At 38.1% G+C, this 19,109-nt stretch overlaps 1 protein-coding gene across 2 annotated transcripts in view; it reads left to right on the top strand.

The window, feature by feature from the left end:
* ANO4 (anoctamin 4) overlaps positions 1 to 19,109 on the top strand; it is a 475,191-nt gene that overhangs the window by 379,561 nt on the left and 76,521 nt on the right. For both annotated transcript variants that reach the window (XM_007503277.3, XM_007503279.3), the window contains 4 exons: positions 5,112 to 5,194; positions 7,771 to 7,911; positions 9,613 to 9,777; positions 17,186 to 17,222. In XM_007503277.3, the coding sequence (XP_007503339.1) occupies positions 5,112 to 5,194; positions 7,771 to 7,911; positions 9,613 to 9,777; positions 17,186 to 17,222 (426 nt within the window). The remainder of the gene's footprint in view (positions 1 to 5,111; positions 5,195 to 7,770; positions 7,912 to 9,612; positions 9,778 to 17,185; positions 17,223 to 19,109) is intronic.

The following is a 19,109-nucleotide window of genomic DNA, read 5'->3' on the forward strand; positions in this document are numbered from 1 at the left end:
TCATCTTGTTTAGTTCAACTCCAGCCTCAGACACTTACTAGTTTTGTGACCTTTAGCAAGTCACTTAACCATGTTTGCCTCAGTTTCCTTATCTGTAAAATGATCCAGAGAAGTAAATGGCAAACTACTCCAGTATCTTTGCCAAAAAAAACAAACAAGCCCAAATGGGGTCATGAAGAGTTGGACATGAGTAAAATGATCCAACAACAATGAGCTGATAATATCACTGAGATAAAATATGAACTGTTCAGAAGAAACAATATAGATGAGGAGAAGCAAATAATAATAATGACAATGATGACAACAACCACAAAATGTAATAGCATTTTCATACTTATATATAATTAAAATTTTGCGATAATAATGTTGATGATAACATTCATATAGCATTTTAAAGTTTAAAAAGCCTTTCATAAATATCATTTCATGTCCTTGCTACCTTGCTGCATAATGCCTGACACATAATAGGTGTTTAATCATTGCTTCCCAGTTGATGGAAAGATTTGCAGCCTAAAAACAGGCTTTTTGCATGCAGTCACTGGGCCTGGGGTAATCACTACATCAGCTGAATTCAGTGCAACCTTTTCAGGACCCCTTGTTGCCTTCGTACTTTAATTCTCATACCCCTTCAGAGTTGCTGCCAAGGTTCTATTTTGAGCTAACTTTGTCGGGGACCACAAGACTCCTTTACCAGGTTAAAACTGACTTTATGAAACACTTCCAATGGCTGCATTAGCCATCATGGACCAATCAAGATGGCACCACTTTGAGTGATGATTGATACCTTAGGGAAAGAAAATGATAACTGGGTTGCCTTAAATTGGGGTTACTGAGACTTTTCCTTAGCCATGGATTTTGTTCATAAAAGGATAGAGTCATTACAGAATTCAAATTGGCTTCTCTCCCTGGATTGGGGAAGGGGGGATCACTAGAGAGCTAGATACTGGTAGAGACAAGTCAGCAAGCAGATTATCGATACTGATCATAGCTTCTCTTTGGTTCTGTGATATGGCTTTTTGGGTCTGTTTCAGGTGTTTCCCAAAACTAAATTATCTTCTAAAGAGAAACTCAGTGAAATCTTCAAGTCAAACCAAAGTCATATCTTTAAGTCAAACCAAAATGTTAAGAGACAGCCTGGTGAAATAAATAGAGGGTTGATCTGGGAGTCAGAAAGTCCTCAGTTCAGTCAGGACTTTCCTCCAGTACTTGCTGGCTGTGTGACTATGGATAAGTTACCGAACCTCTCAGTAGCTCCATTGTTAGGAATTAGGCATTATTAGTATTAGGAATTAGGCAATTCCTTAAACTTTAAATTACAGACAAATTGCTGATCTGTAATTGTAGATAAAGTTTTTACTGTGGGAGTGCCTTTCATTGATTAAATCTCAAGTTCAACTCTAACCATAGAAATGATTGCTTTAATGTGAATCTCATTACGGAAGGTAGAAGAGAAGAAGGAATGGAAGAAGGATGGAAAGAAAGAAGGGATGGAGAGAAGGAATAAAGGAGAGAGGAAGGGAAGAAAGGAGGGAGAGAGGAAAGAAAAATGGAAAGAAAATTCTTTTCTTGAGGCTCATTATACCCCAATTATTGAAAGTTAATTTTAAATAATTTGCTTTTTTCCCAGATTTAATCTGAGGGTGTGTGAAAAAAGGGGTTCTAGGCCTCTGATTAAATCAGTGTGTTGAACTCCTAGTATGAAAACTCCCTCCACTGATTCATGTCAGCAACTCTTCTGCATAGTCTTAGGAGGTTGGTTGGGACACTGGGAGCACACAGCCAGCATGTTTTAGAGGTAGAATTTGTATCTTGGTCTTTCTGGCCCTAAAGCCAGCCCTGTTACAACATATTGTCTTTCCTATGTCTGGATGTTTGTGCTAATTATCGCTTTATTAGTCACAGGCGAATCAACCTAAAGAGATAATGGAAGTGAGTTTTTAATTGCAGAAAATATTTACCATTGAGAACATTAGATTAGTAGGATGAGTTTTACACCCTCTTTTAAGATTTAAATGACTTTCAGCAAGTCAGTTATCATCTTCTCTCCATTGCCTCAGTTGGAATATAGGCATTGTAATACTTACCCTGCCCAATGAGGGTGATGATAGTTTGAACTTTCGTAGTGCTTTTAAAAAGTTTTCAAAGTGCTTAACATACACGATGTCATTCCACAGAATCAGGCATTTAGAATCTAAATGAAACTGAGAGGTCATCTAGCCCGGTCCTCTCATTTTGTTGTGATGTGTGTGATTTACCCAGTGGTCACCAGATGGCAGATGAGCCCACGTTCTCTGAAACCTGTGTTCTTTCCACCAATAGGCAAAGATAGACTTTAACAAGGAGGAATTTGAGGCTTAGGGATAAGTCCTGACTTGACCAGTCAGTCAGGATACATCTGAGAAAAGATCTGAACCCAGACCTTTTTGCATTTAAATCCCATGCTGTACCTCCTCTACTCCCCATCTCACTCATCTCATCTCATCTCACTGGGCTATTAGGAGAGAAAATGACTCAATGGGCATGGAAATGTTTTGACTCTTATAAAGTACCATATAAACCCAGGATGATTTGGGGGTGGGGGAGGAGAGAGAGAGAAAGAATTCCACTTGGGGTCAGGTGCCATAGAACAAACAGTCATTAAGGGTGGAGCTGTTCAGCAGGAGATCTCCCCTCCAGAAAATGAATATTGCCTTCACCTGCTCACTGGAAATATTTCCAGGGAAACCCAATGTAGGCCTTTTTTGCAGAAATGAGAGGAAAAAACCCAAATAAATCAAAGAGATTTTTCTTCCCAACAGAATTGCCTCTGTGTCACTGGCCACACACAGCTCACTTATGACTGGTCTAATGAGCAAGCAAAAAACTGTTCTTCCAAAATGAAAGGAGAGAGGGGAATCATACTGTCCTCACTCCTTTAAACTCTGGAACTCATTTTCTTTCTTCTTTTTTTATTAATGCTCAAAGGAAAAAATTAATTTCTCTTTTCTCTCTGGAGATAAATTTATAATATCCACTATCAAGAGGAAAAGCCACAAGTCCTTTTGATATCTTAAAAGTGTTTTAGAAGAAGAGCTGGGGCCAGGAACCCCTCTGCCTTTTATTCAGCTTCTCTGGGCATTCCTGGTTTCCTGGTAGAGAGAACAGAGAGCAGCACACACGCACACACACACACACACACACACACACCACATACAACACATACATGCCAATATTTGAATGTATATATATGCATCTATGTATATAAATTCATATACTTATACATATATAATTTTATGTACACATATCATATTGGTATCCTATTCTATGTATCTAATATTCCATTGTCTACATATACATATGTGCATATGTGTATGCACAATACATATTCAATTCAAAAATACAAGCATGTATAAAGCTACATTTCTAGGTAATTGGTATACTTTGCCATTCTGTGTTTTTAAAAATATAATTCTGAGAAGGGTTCCTTGGGCTTCATCAGACTGCTCAACAGAAGTTCTAATCGTTGATTTACTCTTGTCCTGTCTTTTTAGTCTTCTTCATTACTGTCTTCCATTTACGCTGCAATCCAGGGACCTGGCCTCCTTACTGTTTCTCCACATGGCACTCCATCTCCTAGCTCTAAGCATTTTCATGAACTTGTCCTCTTGTGTGCAATTCTCTTCTTCCTCATTTCTACCCTTGGCTTCTCTCAAGTTCCACTTAAAATCCCACCTTGACAAAAAAACTATTCCTACAGGGCAGCAATGTAGCACAGTGGATAAAACAACAAGTATAGAGTTGGGAGGACCTAGGTTTAAATGCTTTCTAGCTGTGTGACCCTGGGCAAGTCACTTAAGCACCATTTACCTCAGTCTTGCTGTTCTATCTTATAACTGTTACTAAGACAGAAAGTAAGTGTTTAAGGGGGAAAAAAACCTTCTCTCTCTTGATTATTTCCAATCTGTCCTGTATGTGATATATTTATCCAGAGTTCTTTGCATGTTATCTCTCCCTTTAGATTGTGTGAGCAGTGAGCACTATTCTTTGTCAATATTCATATCTCCAGCTCTTTGCACAATGCCCAGCATGTAATAGGTACTCAATGATTACTTACTGACTGAGTGACTGCTATAGTTGTACCATATCTGAAGGATTATGTTCAATTGTCAGGCTAGACATTTAGGGAAGGGTACTAATAATGGTGTCCAGAAAAAGGCACCCAGGATTCTGGAAAGATTTGAATTTAGGCACCAGTTATTTTTGTGTCTAGACAAAAAGCAAACTGTTGGCCCTCAGCCAATCTAAAGAAAAACTAAGAATAATGAGTGAAAATTGATAGCCTTTTTGATTATCTTTTGATTGAAAGTTATAGTCATAACAGTGTATGATGGTATAACTTTAAGGAACCTAGAGTCATCCTTACAAAGCACCTTATAAAACTTAAAACACAATAAAAATATTAGCTATTGTAGTTATCAGTTTTATTTTTATATCATCATTGTTTTATAGCTTAGTGATGTTGGCAAGTCAATTGACATCTCAGTAATTTTTAATTGAATATGATAAAAAATAAACATTCATTAAGCAACTGCTCTGTACCAGGCACTCTGTTAAGCACTAGTGACACAAATAAGAAAAAGAAATACAATGTTTACTCTCAAGGAGCTTACAATCCAATGGAGGGAGACATCATGCAAAAAGAAGCTGAAAACGAGTGGATGAGGGCCAGAGGACACCAATCCAAGCAGTTGGTGCCAAAAGAAGAAGGCACCAAAAGAAGAAGACTATAAATTTCAGAGAAGGGGCCCAGATATACAAGATGTCCTAAATGTTTTATTGAAGTTCTCAGCTGTTATGGAGGGACTTTCTTCATCTGGAATCCCCTCTATCTCAATGAAATTACAGGTCCATTCCCTAACCTTTATTTCAATAAATGTTACTCTCCACATTCAATTTAATTTCTTAAGTCGATTAAATGTTGGGTTTTTGGTCTAAAAGTTCTAAAACTGAAACAGTATTTCTTTCAATGAATTTCCATTCTCAGTTGTACAATCCCTCTTTCCTTGGTACCTTCAGTGCATTCTTACTTTCATTTGAACACAGTCTTTTCTGCCCTTCTCTCTGTGTTCTAGCCACTGTTTTCCTGGAGTTTTGGAAGAGAAGAAGAGCAGTAATTGCTTATGACTGGGACTTGATTGACTGGGAAGAAGAAGAGGTTTGTATGAAAATATCCCTCCCAGATCGCAAGACCATCCTCTTCCTAAGAGTGATCTAGAAATGTATATTCTTCCTTTCTTCCAGGTGTATTTATAGAGGCAATATGGCATAATGGAGAGGCAGTCAGTGTCAGGAAGTTCTAGGTCAAAGTCCTGCCTCTGATATATAGTAGCAGTGTGATCTTGAGCAAGTCACTTCTTCCTCTCATTGTTCCAAGCAAATCTCTAAAACTGTAAATTACAACATGCCTGGGTAAAGGGGATTTACTTCTTTGAGAGTCCTTTATGCCAATGAAATCATCAATCCAGTCCTATTCCTGTCCTTTTACCTAGAGTTACTCCAAAATGTACTCTTCCATGCCTTCTAGTTGGATAGATAATAGATAGATAGATAGATAGATAGATAGATAGACAGACAGACAGACAGACAGACAGGGGAGATAGAGAAAATAGAAAGATGAAACATTTATTAAGTGTTCCCTATGTGTCCAGCACTGTATTAAGTACTCACTGTATCAAGTGCTAGGAATACAAATACAAGCAAACAAGATATTCCCTCTTCTATAGGAACTCATATTCTACTATGTGAAGATAAAACATGAAGAAGAACTGAAAAATTGGAGGCATGCATGTGTCTGTGTGTATATGACAGAGAGGGGGACTTTCTAGGTCTCCATGCTTATCTTCCATTGTGGTTGCCTTAAATAAATGGAATGAGGGTAAATGTATTCCAGAAGCTGACTAGATACAATAATCTAAACATTTATTAAGCACTTCTTCTGCACTAGGAACTGTGCCAAGCACTAGGAGTACAAAGGCTTTTAGCTCTTCACCTATTCACATAAACCTCATAGGCTTTTTATATAGTTTGGGTATTTGAACATCCAATTTAGAGTCAGAAAAAGCAGAGTTCAAATGCTGACTCAGATACATATTAACTGTATAATCCTGGGCAAATCACTTAACCTCTCTGTGCCTCAATTTCCCCATGTGTAAAATAAGGACAATAGTCGTAATAATAGCACCCAAGGTTCTTGTGAGAATCAAATGCAACATTTGTCAAGGGCTTTGCAATATTTTTAAACCCTTCTGTCTTGGTGTCAATTTTAAAACTGAAGAATGGCAAGGGCCAGGCAATTGAGATTAAGTGATTTGCCCTGGGTCACAAAGCTAGGAAGTGTTTTAAACAAGATTTGAACTCAAGTCCTCCTGACCCAAGCCTGGCACTCTATCCACTGTACTATCTATCTGTCCTGACTTTGCAATTCTTAAAACACTACATAAACATGAACTCATTAGCATTCTTACTATCTCCCCTTTCCCCACCTTACTTGTTTTCTGTACCCACCTCTTAACACTGACTAGCTTTCTCTCTGGGTTTAATACACCCTCTACCTTATTAAAAGCCCAGTTTCAGTTCCTTTCCTCTATTGTTCCAAGATACATGAAAAGGATATACAATATCCATCAGTGAGAATCTAATATTTTAGAATTCTTTCCCTAGTCCTACAATTGCTTTTTTAAAAAATTCTTTCTTATTAGGATTTATTCCAACTAGATAACTTAAATCTATATTTGATTTAGAGGTCTCAAAAGCCCTGAATATAGTCAGAATTGATAAATTATTATTATGTTCACAAAATAAATTATTATATATAAAATAATTTAATTAAAGATTAATTTCTCTTAATAAAAAATTTAATTGACATATTTTCAGCTACTGAAATAAGATAGACAACAAAGAGAATAATTGAAGCTAGCTGAGAACTGTATTTTTATATTTTCCAATATGGACAATTTTCGTCTTCTCTATGATGTCTGGAGTTGCTCCCTAGTAGTAGAGAGGAAATTTGTTCATTCTTTCAGGTTAGTAGGGGACCACTTTAAAATAATCTTTTTCATTCATGACTTATAGTTTGATTTAATACAATAATGGAAACACTTGTAAGATTTTTTAAAAATCCAACTGAATCACTTGCTCTCAACAATGGCAGATTTGGAATATACTTCCTTTTAAAAAACAAAACAAAGGGGGCATCTGGGTGGCTCAGTGGATTGAGAGCCAGGCCTAGAGATATGAGGTCCCAGGAGACACTTCCCAGCTGTGTGACCCTGGGCAAGTCACTTAACCCCCATTGCATACCCCTTTCTGCTCTTCTGCCTTGGAACCAATAAGCAGTATTGGTTCTAAAACAAAAGGTAAGGGTTTGTTTGTTTGTTTGCTTGCTTGCTTTAAAACCCTTCCCTTCCCTCTTAGAATCAATACTATTTATTCCAAGACAGAAGAGTCATAAGTGCTAGGAAATGGGTTTTAAGTAACTTGCCCAGGGTAACACAGCTTGGAAGTGATGGAGTATACTTTCTTCAATATAACCACTTCTTGACATCATATTTGGAGCTCTGCACCTGCCATATTAGATAGGTTGGTTGGTTGGTCACTTCATTGCTTGGTGGATGGGAAGGCTATTGCCAGCACAATGGAATGACATACTAATATAAAAGAGTGACTTGTTTATATATCTTTTTTTTCTGTCACAACTTTACTATCTATAAAAGTTGTCCATCTCTTCTTTAGGAAGAAATACGGCCCCAGTTTGAAGCCAAGTACTCCAAGAAAGAACGGATGAACCCTATTTCAGGAAAACCAGAACCTTATCAAGCATTTACAGATAAATGCAGCAGACTTGTTGTTTCTGCATCTGGAATATTTTTTATGGTTTGAGGAATTTTTCCTTTTTTCTGAATGAAACTAATATGCTATCTTTGTATAAAGTACTTTCAAAGATTTAATCTCATTTCATCATCATATTAAACCCAGGAAGCAAGTGGGAGGGAAAATTATTATCATCATTCCCATTTTGTAAGATGGAGAAACTGAGGCTTAGAGGAAGAGAAGTTACTTTCCTAAAGCCACCCAGCAAGTCTGTGTGTGAGCTGAAACAAATATCAAGTTCTTACCTCTCCACGGTCTCCACGGTCAATTTTCTCTCTACACGGTACTGTGAATCAGCCAGGAAACATTTATTAGGCACCTGCTGTGTACCAGGCACTATGTTAAGTGCTGAGGATACAAAAAGAGTCTAATAGCTAAAAGCCCTTACGAAGCTTATAGTCTAAACAAATATATACAAAGTAATCCATATAAATGGTAGATAAGAAATAAGAGAAGAAAGATATTAGGAAAAGACAATCCCTGTAGAAAATGGGATTGTGGTGGGACTTAAAGGAAATCAGGGAGCTCAGTAGTCAGAGCATAAAGAGAAGTGACCAGAAGCCTTCAAGGAACTTGCAGTCTAATGGAGGGGGAGATATCACCCCAAAAGAAGCTGAAAAGTGAGTGCCAGGGAATAGCAATGTGGGGGCATGATGAAAATGATGGTAGCGTAGACCAAACAGAGCAGCTGGTGACTAATGATGCGATTTTGAGCTCTCTTTTAAGGGAGGCGAGAGGAAGAGCTTTTGGAGCTAGCTTCTTTTCCTGAGCTCTTCCTAGACACACATACACATATGTGTGCATAAATCTATATCACTATTGTTTCTCTGATATGCTTCACACATGTTTTGAAATCTTCAAAGAAAAATATAATAATAAACTCAGAATGGAGGGTTTCAGGGAAGCACATCTCAGAATACAGAGTTGTTCATAGACAATTGTCCTTTATAATACGAATTACTCATTTCTAAATCATTTGAAATTAAGTAAGTACAGTTCACCTACTAGGATATTACTAAAGAGGACATAAATTCAACAGGGAAAACACAATGAAAAATTAACCACTAAAAAATATCTCTATCTGGACAATTCATTGATGCTTATTTGGCAACAGGATAGAGTGGGAAGAGAATTAACTGCATCTGGAGTCAGAGGGCATAGAGTCAAATCACACCTCCAATGTGTACTTCCAAGGGACTTTGGGCAAGTCATTTAAGCTCTTTGCAAACTGAGAAGTTGCTCTAACTGACCTTCAAAGGTCCTTTCATCTCGAGATCTAGGAACCTATATTTCTTAAGTCATTTAACTTCCCTAAGCCTCAGTTGATTTATCTGTAAGGCAAGCCTAGCAGTGTAACCCTGGGCAAATTATATAACCCCAATTGCTTAGCCCTTGCCACCCTTCTGCCTTAGAAATCATACTAAGACAGAAGGTAAGGATTAAAAAAAAACAGACAAGGAATTGTAACATTGGATGTGCTGACAAATGATTAACAACAGTTGAAGTAAATAATTAAAATACATCATAACATAAATAATGCTAATTTATGGTTTTCAAAGTCAATATGCACTTCTATTTGAGTATAACAACACTGTTCTTGAGGAAAATCCCTCCCAGCTTTACAGTGTTCCTGTGGTCTAGACTTATCACGAAGATTAAGAATTTTTTCTGATATATGTGAGGGCTTCTCTGTTTCCACTATAGATCTGTGTGGTGATTGCTGCTGTGTTTGGAATTGTCATTTATCGTGTTGTGACTGTCAGTACTTTTGCTGCCTTCAAGTGGGCTTTAATCAGGAATAACTCTCAGGTTGCGACCACAGGAACAGCAGTGTGCATCAACTTTTGTATCATCATGCTGCTGAATGTGGTAAGTAAACAAGGGAGAAGAAAGAAGGGTGAGGGTGAGGGAGATACACTGCTTCAATGGACTTAAAGCACTAGGAGGAGCTGACCTGGGGTGAGTCAACTCTCAGTCATCCTATAGTTCCTCGTCTAGGCACAGGGGTATCTCACTAGCCACAGGAGTTGTGGTCAATCAACACTGAGAGAATGTGTGGTATAGGAGGGAAAGTGCTAAAAACCTGGGTTCAAATCCCACCTCAGCCACTTGCTAACTCTGTAAGCCTTGAACTTTGAACCTCACCTAATTTCAGAGACTGAGCTTCTTTCAATTTAAGATGGCACAATAATAGCACCCACATCCTAAGGTGGTTGTGATAATCAAATCAGTATACATATCAAGCATTTTTTTAATCTACATGAATATTATTCAGTCATTTTTCCAGTCATGTCCAAATCTTCATGACCCCATTTGGAGTTTTCTTGGCAAAAACATTGGAGTAGTTTGCCATTTCCTTCTCCAGTTCATTTTATAGATAAGGAAAGTGAGGTTTAGTGACTTGTCCAGGGTCACACAGCTAGAAAGTGTCTGAGGCCAAATTTAGATTTAAATTTAGAAACATGAGTGTTCTTCCTGACTCCAGGCCCAGCTTCTATCCAGTGTGCCCCTTAGCTGCCCTATATTAATATATTGTTATATTAATGTGAGCTTTGCTGTTGATTATTATTGTTATGGGCAGAGTGGCTCAAGAGAGAAAGGACTGAGTTTGGGGTTGCAAAGAATTGGGTTCATGTTCCATCTTTGACACATAGGGTCTGTGAGGCCCTGGGCAGATTGCAATCTCTGTAAACCTCAATTTCTTCCTCTGTAAAATCAGGATTACATTATCACTTATTTTACACAGAGTTGTTGTAGAGAATTATATGAAACAGAAAAAACAAACACGAAAACTTTAATAGCCTTAAATCGTACTAAGACTTCTGAGAAATAAATGAGATTAAGCATCTCATGAGTCTTAAAAAACTAAGCAAAATGGGGGTCATCATCATCACCATCTTTTTTTAATGGGATCCCAGTAGAAATGGTCCTGGAACAAAGTCCATCCTGCTATTAGTCTTAGACATTTAATGGCCCTAAATTCTTGGATAGGCAGATAAAATAAGTGTTAAATTGAATACAAGCTCATCTTTTGTAGGCTTACTGATAGCATGCTCAGTATAATTCCCAAGTCTCTGTATTTCAAAAGCTTTTTGTTTCACACACTTAGAGGTTAGGACTGTTTGGTGTGGTGACATCTATGAAAAATGAGACTCTTGAGCCTTTATGGGTCAAATTTAAGTCCACCGTAGGAAGTAGTTCAGTCTATGTCAATAGTCTGGTCCCAATTCATTTTACTGACTGAAATTTCCAGGTTGTTTTGAGGTTTGAATGACATTTATATTTTGAGACCTCATATTCACAAATATGAAGTTTGTCATCTGTCAGTCCATGAAATGCAGCACTCTGAGTTATAGTTCTCACCTCAAGGTCATGCCTTGCTCAATATTTGAAAGATGCCAATTTTGTACAGCCTATATCATTACTATTACTATTGCTAACCTCCCTGCCACCGCCACCATTGTCAGTCACTACCACCACCGCCACCACCACTACCACTACTATTACTACAAGTGCTGTATGAATATTAGCTAGTATTATGACTACTGCTGCTAAGTGGTACCATGGAAGCAAAGAAAATAGTTGGAACTTTCAAAATAGATAAAATGGGGGGGTGATTATCAATATCAGCATCAGCAAGAAGATAACAATTATCATCTGATTGTCAACAAAGACTTCTTCACTTTGCAAAAGGATTTACACAGTAGCAACTAAGATACTTAAAATGTCATTCTTCAATGTTTTTTTAATTGAAAAATTGTATTTAATTAATTAACTTAGATTATTTTTCCATGGTTACAAGAATCATGTTCTTTCCCTCCCCTCATCTTTCCCCCCTCCCATAGCCAATGAGCAGTTCCACTGGGATTTACATGTGTCATTGATCCAGACCTATTTCCATATTATTGATATTTGCATTAGGGTGATCATTATCCCCATCGACCCATGGGATCGATTATATGTTTTTCTTCTGTTTCTGCTCCCACAGTTCTTCTTCTGAGTGTGAATAGCATCTTTCTCATAAGTTCCTCAGACTTTTCCTGGATCATTGCATTGCTGCTAGTAGGGAAGTCCATTAAATTCTATTGTACCACAGTGTACCAGTCATCATTCTTCAATATTAGAATTTTTTTCTACAAAGTAAAGTATCCCTTTGGATTGTGGAATTTTCCACCCATTTACACAGTGGCTCTCCTCTCCCAGGAATTTTAAGACTGTTAATAAGAGTAGGAATGCATGTGGAAGATCACATGTAGCCAGGTGACAAGTAGACACAGGAGCAAGATGAGTTGTCAGGGTAAGTCACATTCATAAGGATGTTTCCTAGCTGGAACCTCTCATGTAGTCTCTTCTCCCTCATCAGAGTTGCTTATGCCATCTGCTGGCGTTTAGCTGCAATAAGATCTTTTCCCTCCTGTTAGCTATTTTATTTCATAGCTACAGGGACTACTTTAGCTGTTTGTGACTCAGACTCCATCTATAGCCTGTCATAGAAAACCTTAATCTTGAATTCAGGAGTTCTTAACCCAGAATCTGTGAACTTATTTATTTTAATATTTGATAACTATATTTCATTGTGATTGGTTTTCATCATAATCCTCTGAATCTTGTTTTATACATTTAAAACAATTATATAGGATCCTGAAATGGAAGAATGGAAGGCTTTACTTTAAATGCTATCCCAACTGTGGACAAGTCACTTAACTCTCTCAGCCTCAGTTCCTCATCTGTAAAATGGGAATGATAATAACACTGACCACAGAGTTATTATAAGAATCAGATAATAACTGTAAAATGCTATATAAAAGCCAGCTATCATAATTGTCTGCTAGTTATTGTTATTTTGCTGATTATTAGTGTTCTACAAAGAGAACTAGAGGCTTCACCAGATTGCCAAAGATATTCAAGACATACCAAGATTAAGTACCTCTAATCTGTTTAATCCCTGAACAAATATTTATTGAGCACCTTCTATCAGGCTCTGGGATACAAATCCAAAAACTTTTATCAGTCTCTTCTCATAAGAAGCTTATATATCATGGCTTTTGAGTAACAGTAGCATCTGATTCATAGAATGAAATAACGACTCAAAGGACTTTATGTATATAAAGCTTAAAATGCCTTATATATCTTAGTTATTATGATTATCTTCCTAAATGTTCAGTCTCTACTAGATAGTACCGTATCTAGTTGGAACAACATTAATATGCATCATGTTCGTCTACTATGCTAACAGTAACTTTATCATTGATGGTGTTTTCACAAAGGTCCTTGGTTCTACAATATATAATATTTTTAGCTGCTAAGACTTTTGATACATTTATAATATATGTGGATGTGGGGGCTGCAAAAGTTATATTAATATCTCTAATAATAAATTTATTATATTTTATGAGGTTTATTAAGGATCCTTAGAAGTCAAGGAATAAAGAGTATACAAAATAAAACCACATGCCCATGACTGGTTAGCCATTTTCAGCCATCCCCACTCACCACCATCACTGCTGATTGTTGCCCAAAAAAGAGGACATGGGAGGAGTTACCACCAGTTAAATACCAATAATGTGATCCCTCCAACATGGAGACACAGTAGATATTACAGGAAATTTTGGGAAATACTAAGGACTTCTAGGCTCAAAGTCAAAGGCTCAAAATCTCCATTTATATAGAGCAAAGCAGTTGTTCTTGTGAACTCCAGAAACAAATAGACCTTCGTGAAATCCAGACTAAAGAATAACAGAATTCTAGAGGAGACAGGGGCCATCTTGTCCTACCTCAATGATGGTGAACTCATGGCATGCATGCCAGAAAGGGCACACAGAGCTCTCTCTGCCTGCAGTTGTTCACTAGAGTTTGTACTAGAAAGCCAGAGGGACTCAGGTTGGAGCTGTTCCCCTCCCCTTCTCCATGCATTTGAGAACATTTCTTTCATCACCCACCCCTGTGCCCAACAATCCAATGGGAGCACTTCCTCCCTCCCCTGTCTGGGGTAAGGTGCTGGGAGGCAGAGATGGCAGCCTTTTGAGTCTGTGGTGAATAGATTCCTGTGATGGGGTTAGGTTTGAGGGAAGCAGAATTCACAGTGTGACTCATAGCTGGAGCAGAGCAGAGCATGGGTGGGAGTGGAGTGCTAAGGCCACTCTCTTCTCCCTCTCCAAACACATCTTTTATCACCCGCCTCTCTGCCCAGAAGCCCAGTGGGAATGCTTTCTCCCTCTCCTGTATGGGGCAATGAGGAAAGTAGGCAAGTGAGGTGGGAGAGGTGAGGGGCTGGGAAGAGCAATTGGTCTTTAGGTGGGGTGGGCATGCCACTTGGTCTAAGGGGTAGGGTGGGGGAAGGGCCCAGCACTCTGTCTCTAAAAGGTTTGCCATCACTATCCTACCCTCTCATTTTACAGATGAGGAAACTAAGACCCAGGGAGTCATTGACTTTTGCAGATGCTTAGTATCAGACCAGGTCCTTGGACTTCAAAGCCAATATTCCTTTCATTTCTGCCTTGCTCTTAAAGCTGAATTTTTAGGTCACACAGAATTTAATTTTCACAAAATAGGCCCCCAACAGTCTAATCCAATACATGGTTTATTATTTCTGCGCAAAATGACAGTTCTTTTGTCTTTTTATGATTAAAATAAAGGTATGCATTTTAATGTTGTATATTTGCCTATAATTTAGGTATTTATTGTCACGCTAAGTTGTGTGATTAATCCATACCACAGTGCTCCTTCCTGAACAAGACTTGACTTTCATAGTCTTAAAATAAAAGGAATGGTCTATTGCTGTCATCACATTGTTCAAAATATGATCCTGTAGGTCATTTGGATGAATTGTATTTTCATGGATATTTTGATAACCAGTAGAAAGTTAATGTCCCCAAGGTAAAGACTCCAAGTTTGCTTAGCTTTGAGGTTTCCAAGCAATTTGGTTTGCTTCCTTTGGGAGAGAGGACATCTTTTCTCTCAAGTTTCATTTCATATTCAAATGTTCACCAGCATGTTTCTTTTGCATTTCTACCATCTTGATAGCAAAAGATACAATAGATCAGTTTACAAGCCTTGGTGATGAATTTGTAGCTCTGAACATATTGTAAACTCCTTCAGAGCAGAGATAATACTTCCTTTCTGTTTGTATGCCCAATGCATAACAGCCATGTATTAGGCACTTACTTAATGCTTTGGGGTTGTTGAAGTCATTAATTGATTTATTGAACAGGCCTTAGAGATCATCTAGTTCAGTGGCATCAAACTAAAAGAGAAACAAGTCCTAGCAGCCACATATAGATTTAGAAAACAACACATTCTTAACTACATTCTTTTTTTATTTTTAAGTTACATTTTAATTGGGTTCCAGTGGCACACAGGAGTTTTGGCTACTTATGGGTAGATAGAGTAGAGTTTGATACCTCTGATTCACTCTACCCTCTTCCTTGCCTCCTGAGAAGATTAAAAATGAATGTTGATGGAGAGAAAATAAATCATCTCCATTTTTTTTGCCCTTAATATCCACCCTTTTTCTGAAATTCCTTCTTAATCACACTTGTAGTTAAGTGGTATCTTTCATAATAAAACTTCTAAGAATAGCTTTTACTGACTGAATCATTTATAGGACACTGGTACTACCTTGTAATCTGTTTCTGTGCACCTTTTCTCCCCAAAAGGATGAAAAAGTCTTGGGCCGGCAACAACCACAGCTAATAGAAGCTCTGAAACCTTTAAGGCCATCTAGTCTAACCTATATCTGGAAAAAAAATCCCTCCAACATTTGTTAAAGAATAAGTGTTTATTGAACACATACTCTGTAACAGGCACTAGTGAGATAAAGAGAAAAACAAGAAAATTCCTGCCCTTAAGGGTCTTAAAGGTGTCTCATCTATCAAAAGAGAAAATAGGTTCATATGTTGGTTGGTTGATGGTATTCTTTTGTACTCAAAGAGGACCAAAATGACACTATAAGGTGATGTCATTCAACTCATGCTGAAATTGGATTTAGGTGAGGCAGAGCTGCATGAAGTCATCTGCCTCACTCTCTCTTCCAGAGTCACTGAAGTCCAGTGATGAGACAAAAGTCAAGATGACAGATGATGGCCTAGGATTCAGTGGATAACCTTGCCTACTGTGATGCTTATATCAACCCTGAAGTGTTCCACAGCTCCCACTTCCACTGCCTTCCTGGCCATTGGAACAAATTGTTCTCATATTGTCTATAGTCTCAAAATGTCCATATATAACCATATACACTGATACATATTCCTGTTCTAATCAAATCATCATTAGGTCATATCCAACCCAGTTTTGAGGTCTTTAATAGAAATCTAAGAATTTCTGAGAATCAACTAATCAATCAATCAATAAACATTTATTAAGCCTATGTGCCAGGCACTATTTAAGTGATGGGAATACAAAAAAGATGCAAAAGGTAATCTGTACTCTCAAAGATCTTACCATCTGATTTAGAGAGAAACTGAAATAAAATTCTTTGGTACCATTCAAGAGCTGTTTAATACTAAACCAGTAATAGTTTGCTTTTCTATAAAGCAATCACATGTCTGACCCAGGATCAGTTAGCTGTGAACTTTCACTGTCTTTTCAATTGTAGAGGTGGATCAGAGCTGCACTATCTTCAGACTCTCAACTAGTTTCCCCATAGGGCAATCCATTTGCAAGATAGTCAACAGGGACCCTTTGTGTTAATGGAGAAGTCTACTTCCATGGCACCATGAGCCCTCAATAAATATTAGTTGATATTTGCATTCTGCTCAAGAATTCAGGGAAACATGACTAGACTTATATTTTCATGGGTAATGGAGGCTCCCAGTGGAAAAAAAAATCCCTTTCTGGTACTATTTGTAATCTTAGAAAGTCATCTAGAGCTCTGAGAATTAAATAATTTGTCCAAAATCACAGAGATTATATGAAAGGCAAGACTGAGTCAGGTCTTCCTGACTCTGGGGCTTAGACTCTGTATCCTATTCTACAGTATTTCATGGTCCCAAGAAACTGTAGCCATTTAGGAAAGAAAGTCCAATCTTAGGGAAGAAAATCATGTATCAAGAGGCAATAACTTATTTTCCCAATGATGTTGAATCTCCAAAAAAGGAGTCAAGAGCACACAGGACTTGTTGACAACAAGTTCCCTCTAAAATATAAAATGGGCTCTTTTGGAGGGGATAGGAAGGTTCCATTTTGATTGCTGTGTCACTTTCTTCTTCTTGAGTTACATATTTTGAGGTCTGTGCACATTATTTCTGAATTGTGAATGATTTTTCTCCTTATTTTGCAGTTGTATGAAAAAGTTGCTCTTCTTCTGACAAATTTAGGTAAGTGACAATGTTTTACTTCACCCTACTATGAGGTGGGATGCACAACAGCACTCAAATATCCTGAGGGTAAAAGTTGAAGATGCCATGTGTTCAGAAACAGTTAGCAACAATTTCTGAATTTGTCTAAGGTGGGGAACTATGTTTGTTTATTTTTATTTGATACCTTCTTTTGGCATAGGGGCAACTAGATGGGACAGTGGATAGAGAGCCAGGCCTAGAGTCAGCAAGACTCATCGTACTGAGTTCAAATCTAGCCTCAGACACTTACTAGCTATGTGACCTTGGGCCAGTTGCTCAACCCTATTTGCCTCAGTTTTTACATTTGTAAAATGAGCTGGAGAAGGAAATTGCAAACCACTCTAGTATCTTTGCCAAGAAAATCCCAAATGGAGTTGCAAAGTCAGACAAGACTGAACAACAACAGCAAGATGGTTGTCACAAAGAGTGTAAATAAACTTGTTAATCCCTCCAAACCAGTGATCTATGATAATGAAAAATGGTATTCATCCAAGAAAACTCTGCTGACCTCACAGAGCAATGGAATGAGCTGATGGACAAACCATGAAGTGACCACAAATGTTTCACAGTTTCAAGATGTGAAGAACAACTCCAATTTGATTACTCAAACTATTAGTCTCTGGAATCATAGATATAGTTTCTCACATTTGACCCATGTTGACTCATTTCCATATATAGTTTTTCTAGCAAGAAATGCTTCTTGATTTCTTTGCCATTCAATATTTCAATTATATACTTATATATGAATCTACAAAATATACACAAGCTTGAGTTATCTTACAGCCTCAGTAAAAAATAATGGGTAGAAAATACAAAATGGAACCACTGTCTGTCAGTATTACCAAAGTGATTAGACTTTGAATAATAAAGCCTGAGATCGAGTCTGAAGTCTACATTTTGTTTGCCATGTGACCCCTAGAGTCTCATTTCCTTACCTATAAAATGAGCATAATATTAAAGAGAAAGCCATATTTTTAAAGAGCTGTGTAAATGGAAAGCTCTATTCTGATATAAAGAGTGGTAGTAAAAGTTGTTGGTAAGGAGTCTTTTTTTAAACAAATGTCGATCTTTTTGAAAGCTAATCAGGTCCACAGACAACTGTCATACTCTACTCCTCCAGTCTCCATGCCCTTGTCCAGGCCTTCAATATAGTCCCTCTTCACACCTGCCTCTTGGAATCCTGTTTCAGTACTCAGTTCTATGACCACTTCCTACATGAGACCTTTTCTCACATCCCACCCAGCTACTAGTGCCTAGCTTCCCCCTGAAACCCCAAATTAACTTGGGTTCTAGCACCTGGCACATTGTTTCATATCTAGTAGATTTTGTTTAATGTGCTTTGGTTGATGATCCAGGCTAGTGATAGTGAACCTATGGTATGGGTGCCAAAAATGGCATGCAGAGCCCTCTCAGTGGATACACCTGCAGAAACCCAACAGAGTTCATTACTGGAAAGCCAGTGGGACTCAGGAGGGAGATGCTCCCCTCCCCCTCTCCACACACTCCTGAAGAAATTGCTCATTTCACCTGTCCCTCTGCCCATCAACCTAATGGGAGTGCTTCCTCCCTCCCCTGTCTGTAGTAAAGTGGGGAGCAGGGGTCAACGTGGGGGGTGCAACACATGGGGAGGCAGCATGGCACCTGGTCTGGTGGGCATGGGGCCCAACACTCCTTCTCTAAAAAGTTTGCCAACACTGGTCTAGGGGACAAAGAGGTAAAATCTGTCCCCAGTCCTAATGATAGTATATCCTCTATTAATGGCTCACTCATTTGTTTCAGTTGTATCCACCTCTTCATGATCCCTTTTGGTGTTTTCTTGGTAAAGATACTGGAGTGGTTTGCCATTGCTTTCTTCAATTCCTTTTA

The sequence above is a fragment of the Monodelphis domestica genome, chromosome 5 (assembly GCF_027887165.1).
Source record: "Monodelphis domestica isolate mMonDom1 chromosome 5, mMonDom1.pri, whole genome shotgun sequence".
Classification (NCBI taxonomy): Eukaryota; Metazoa; Chordata; class Mammalia; order Didelphimorphia; family Didelphidae; genus Monodelphis; species Monodelphis domestica.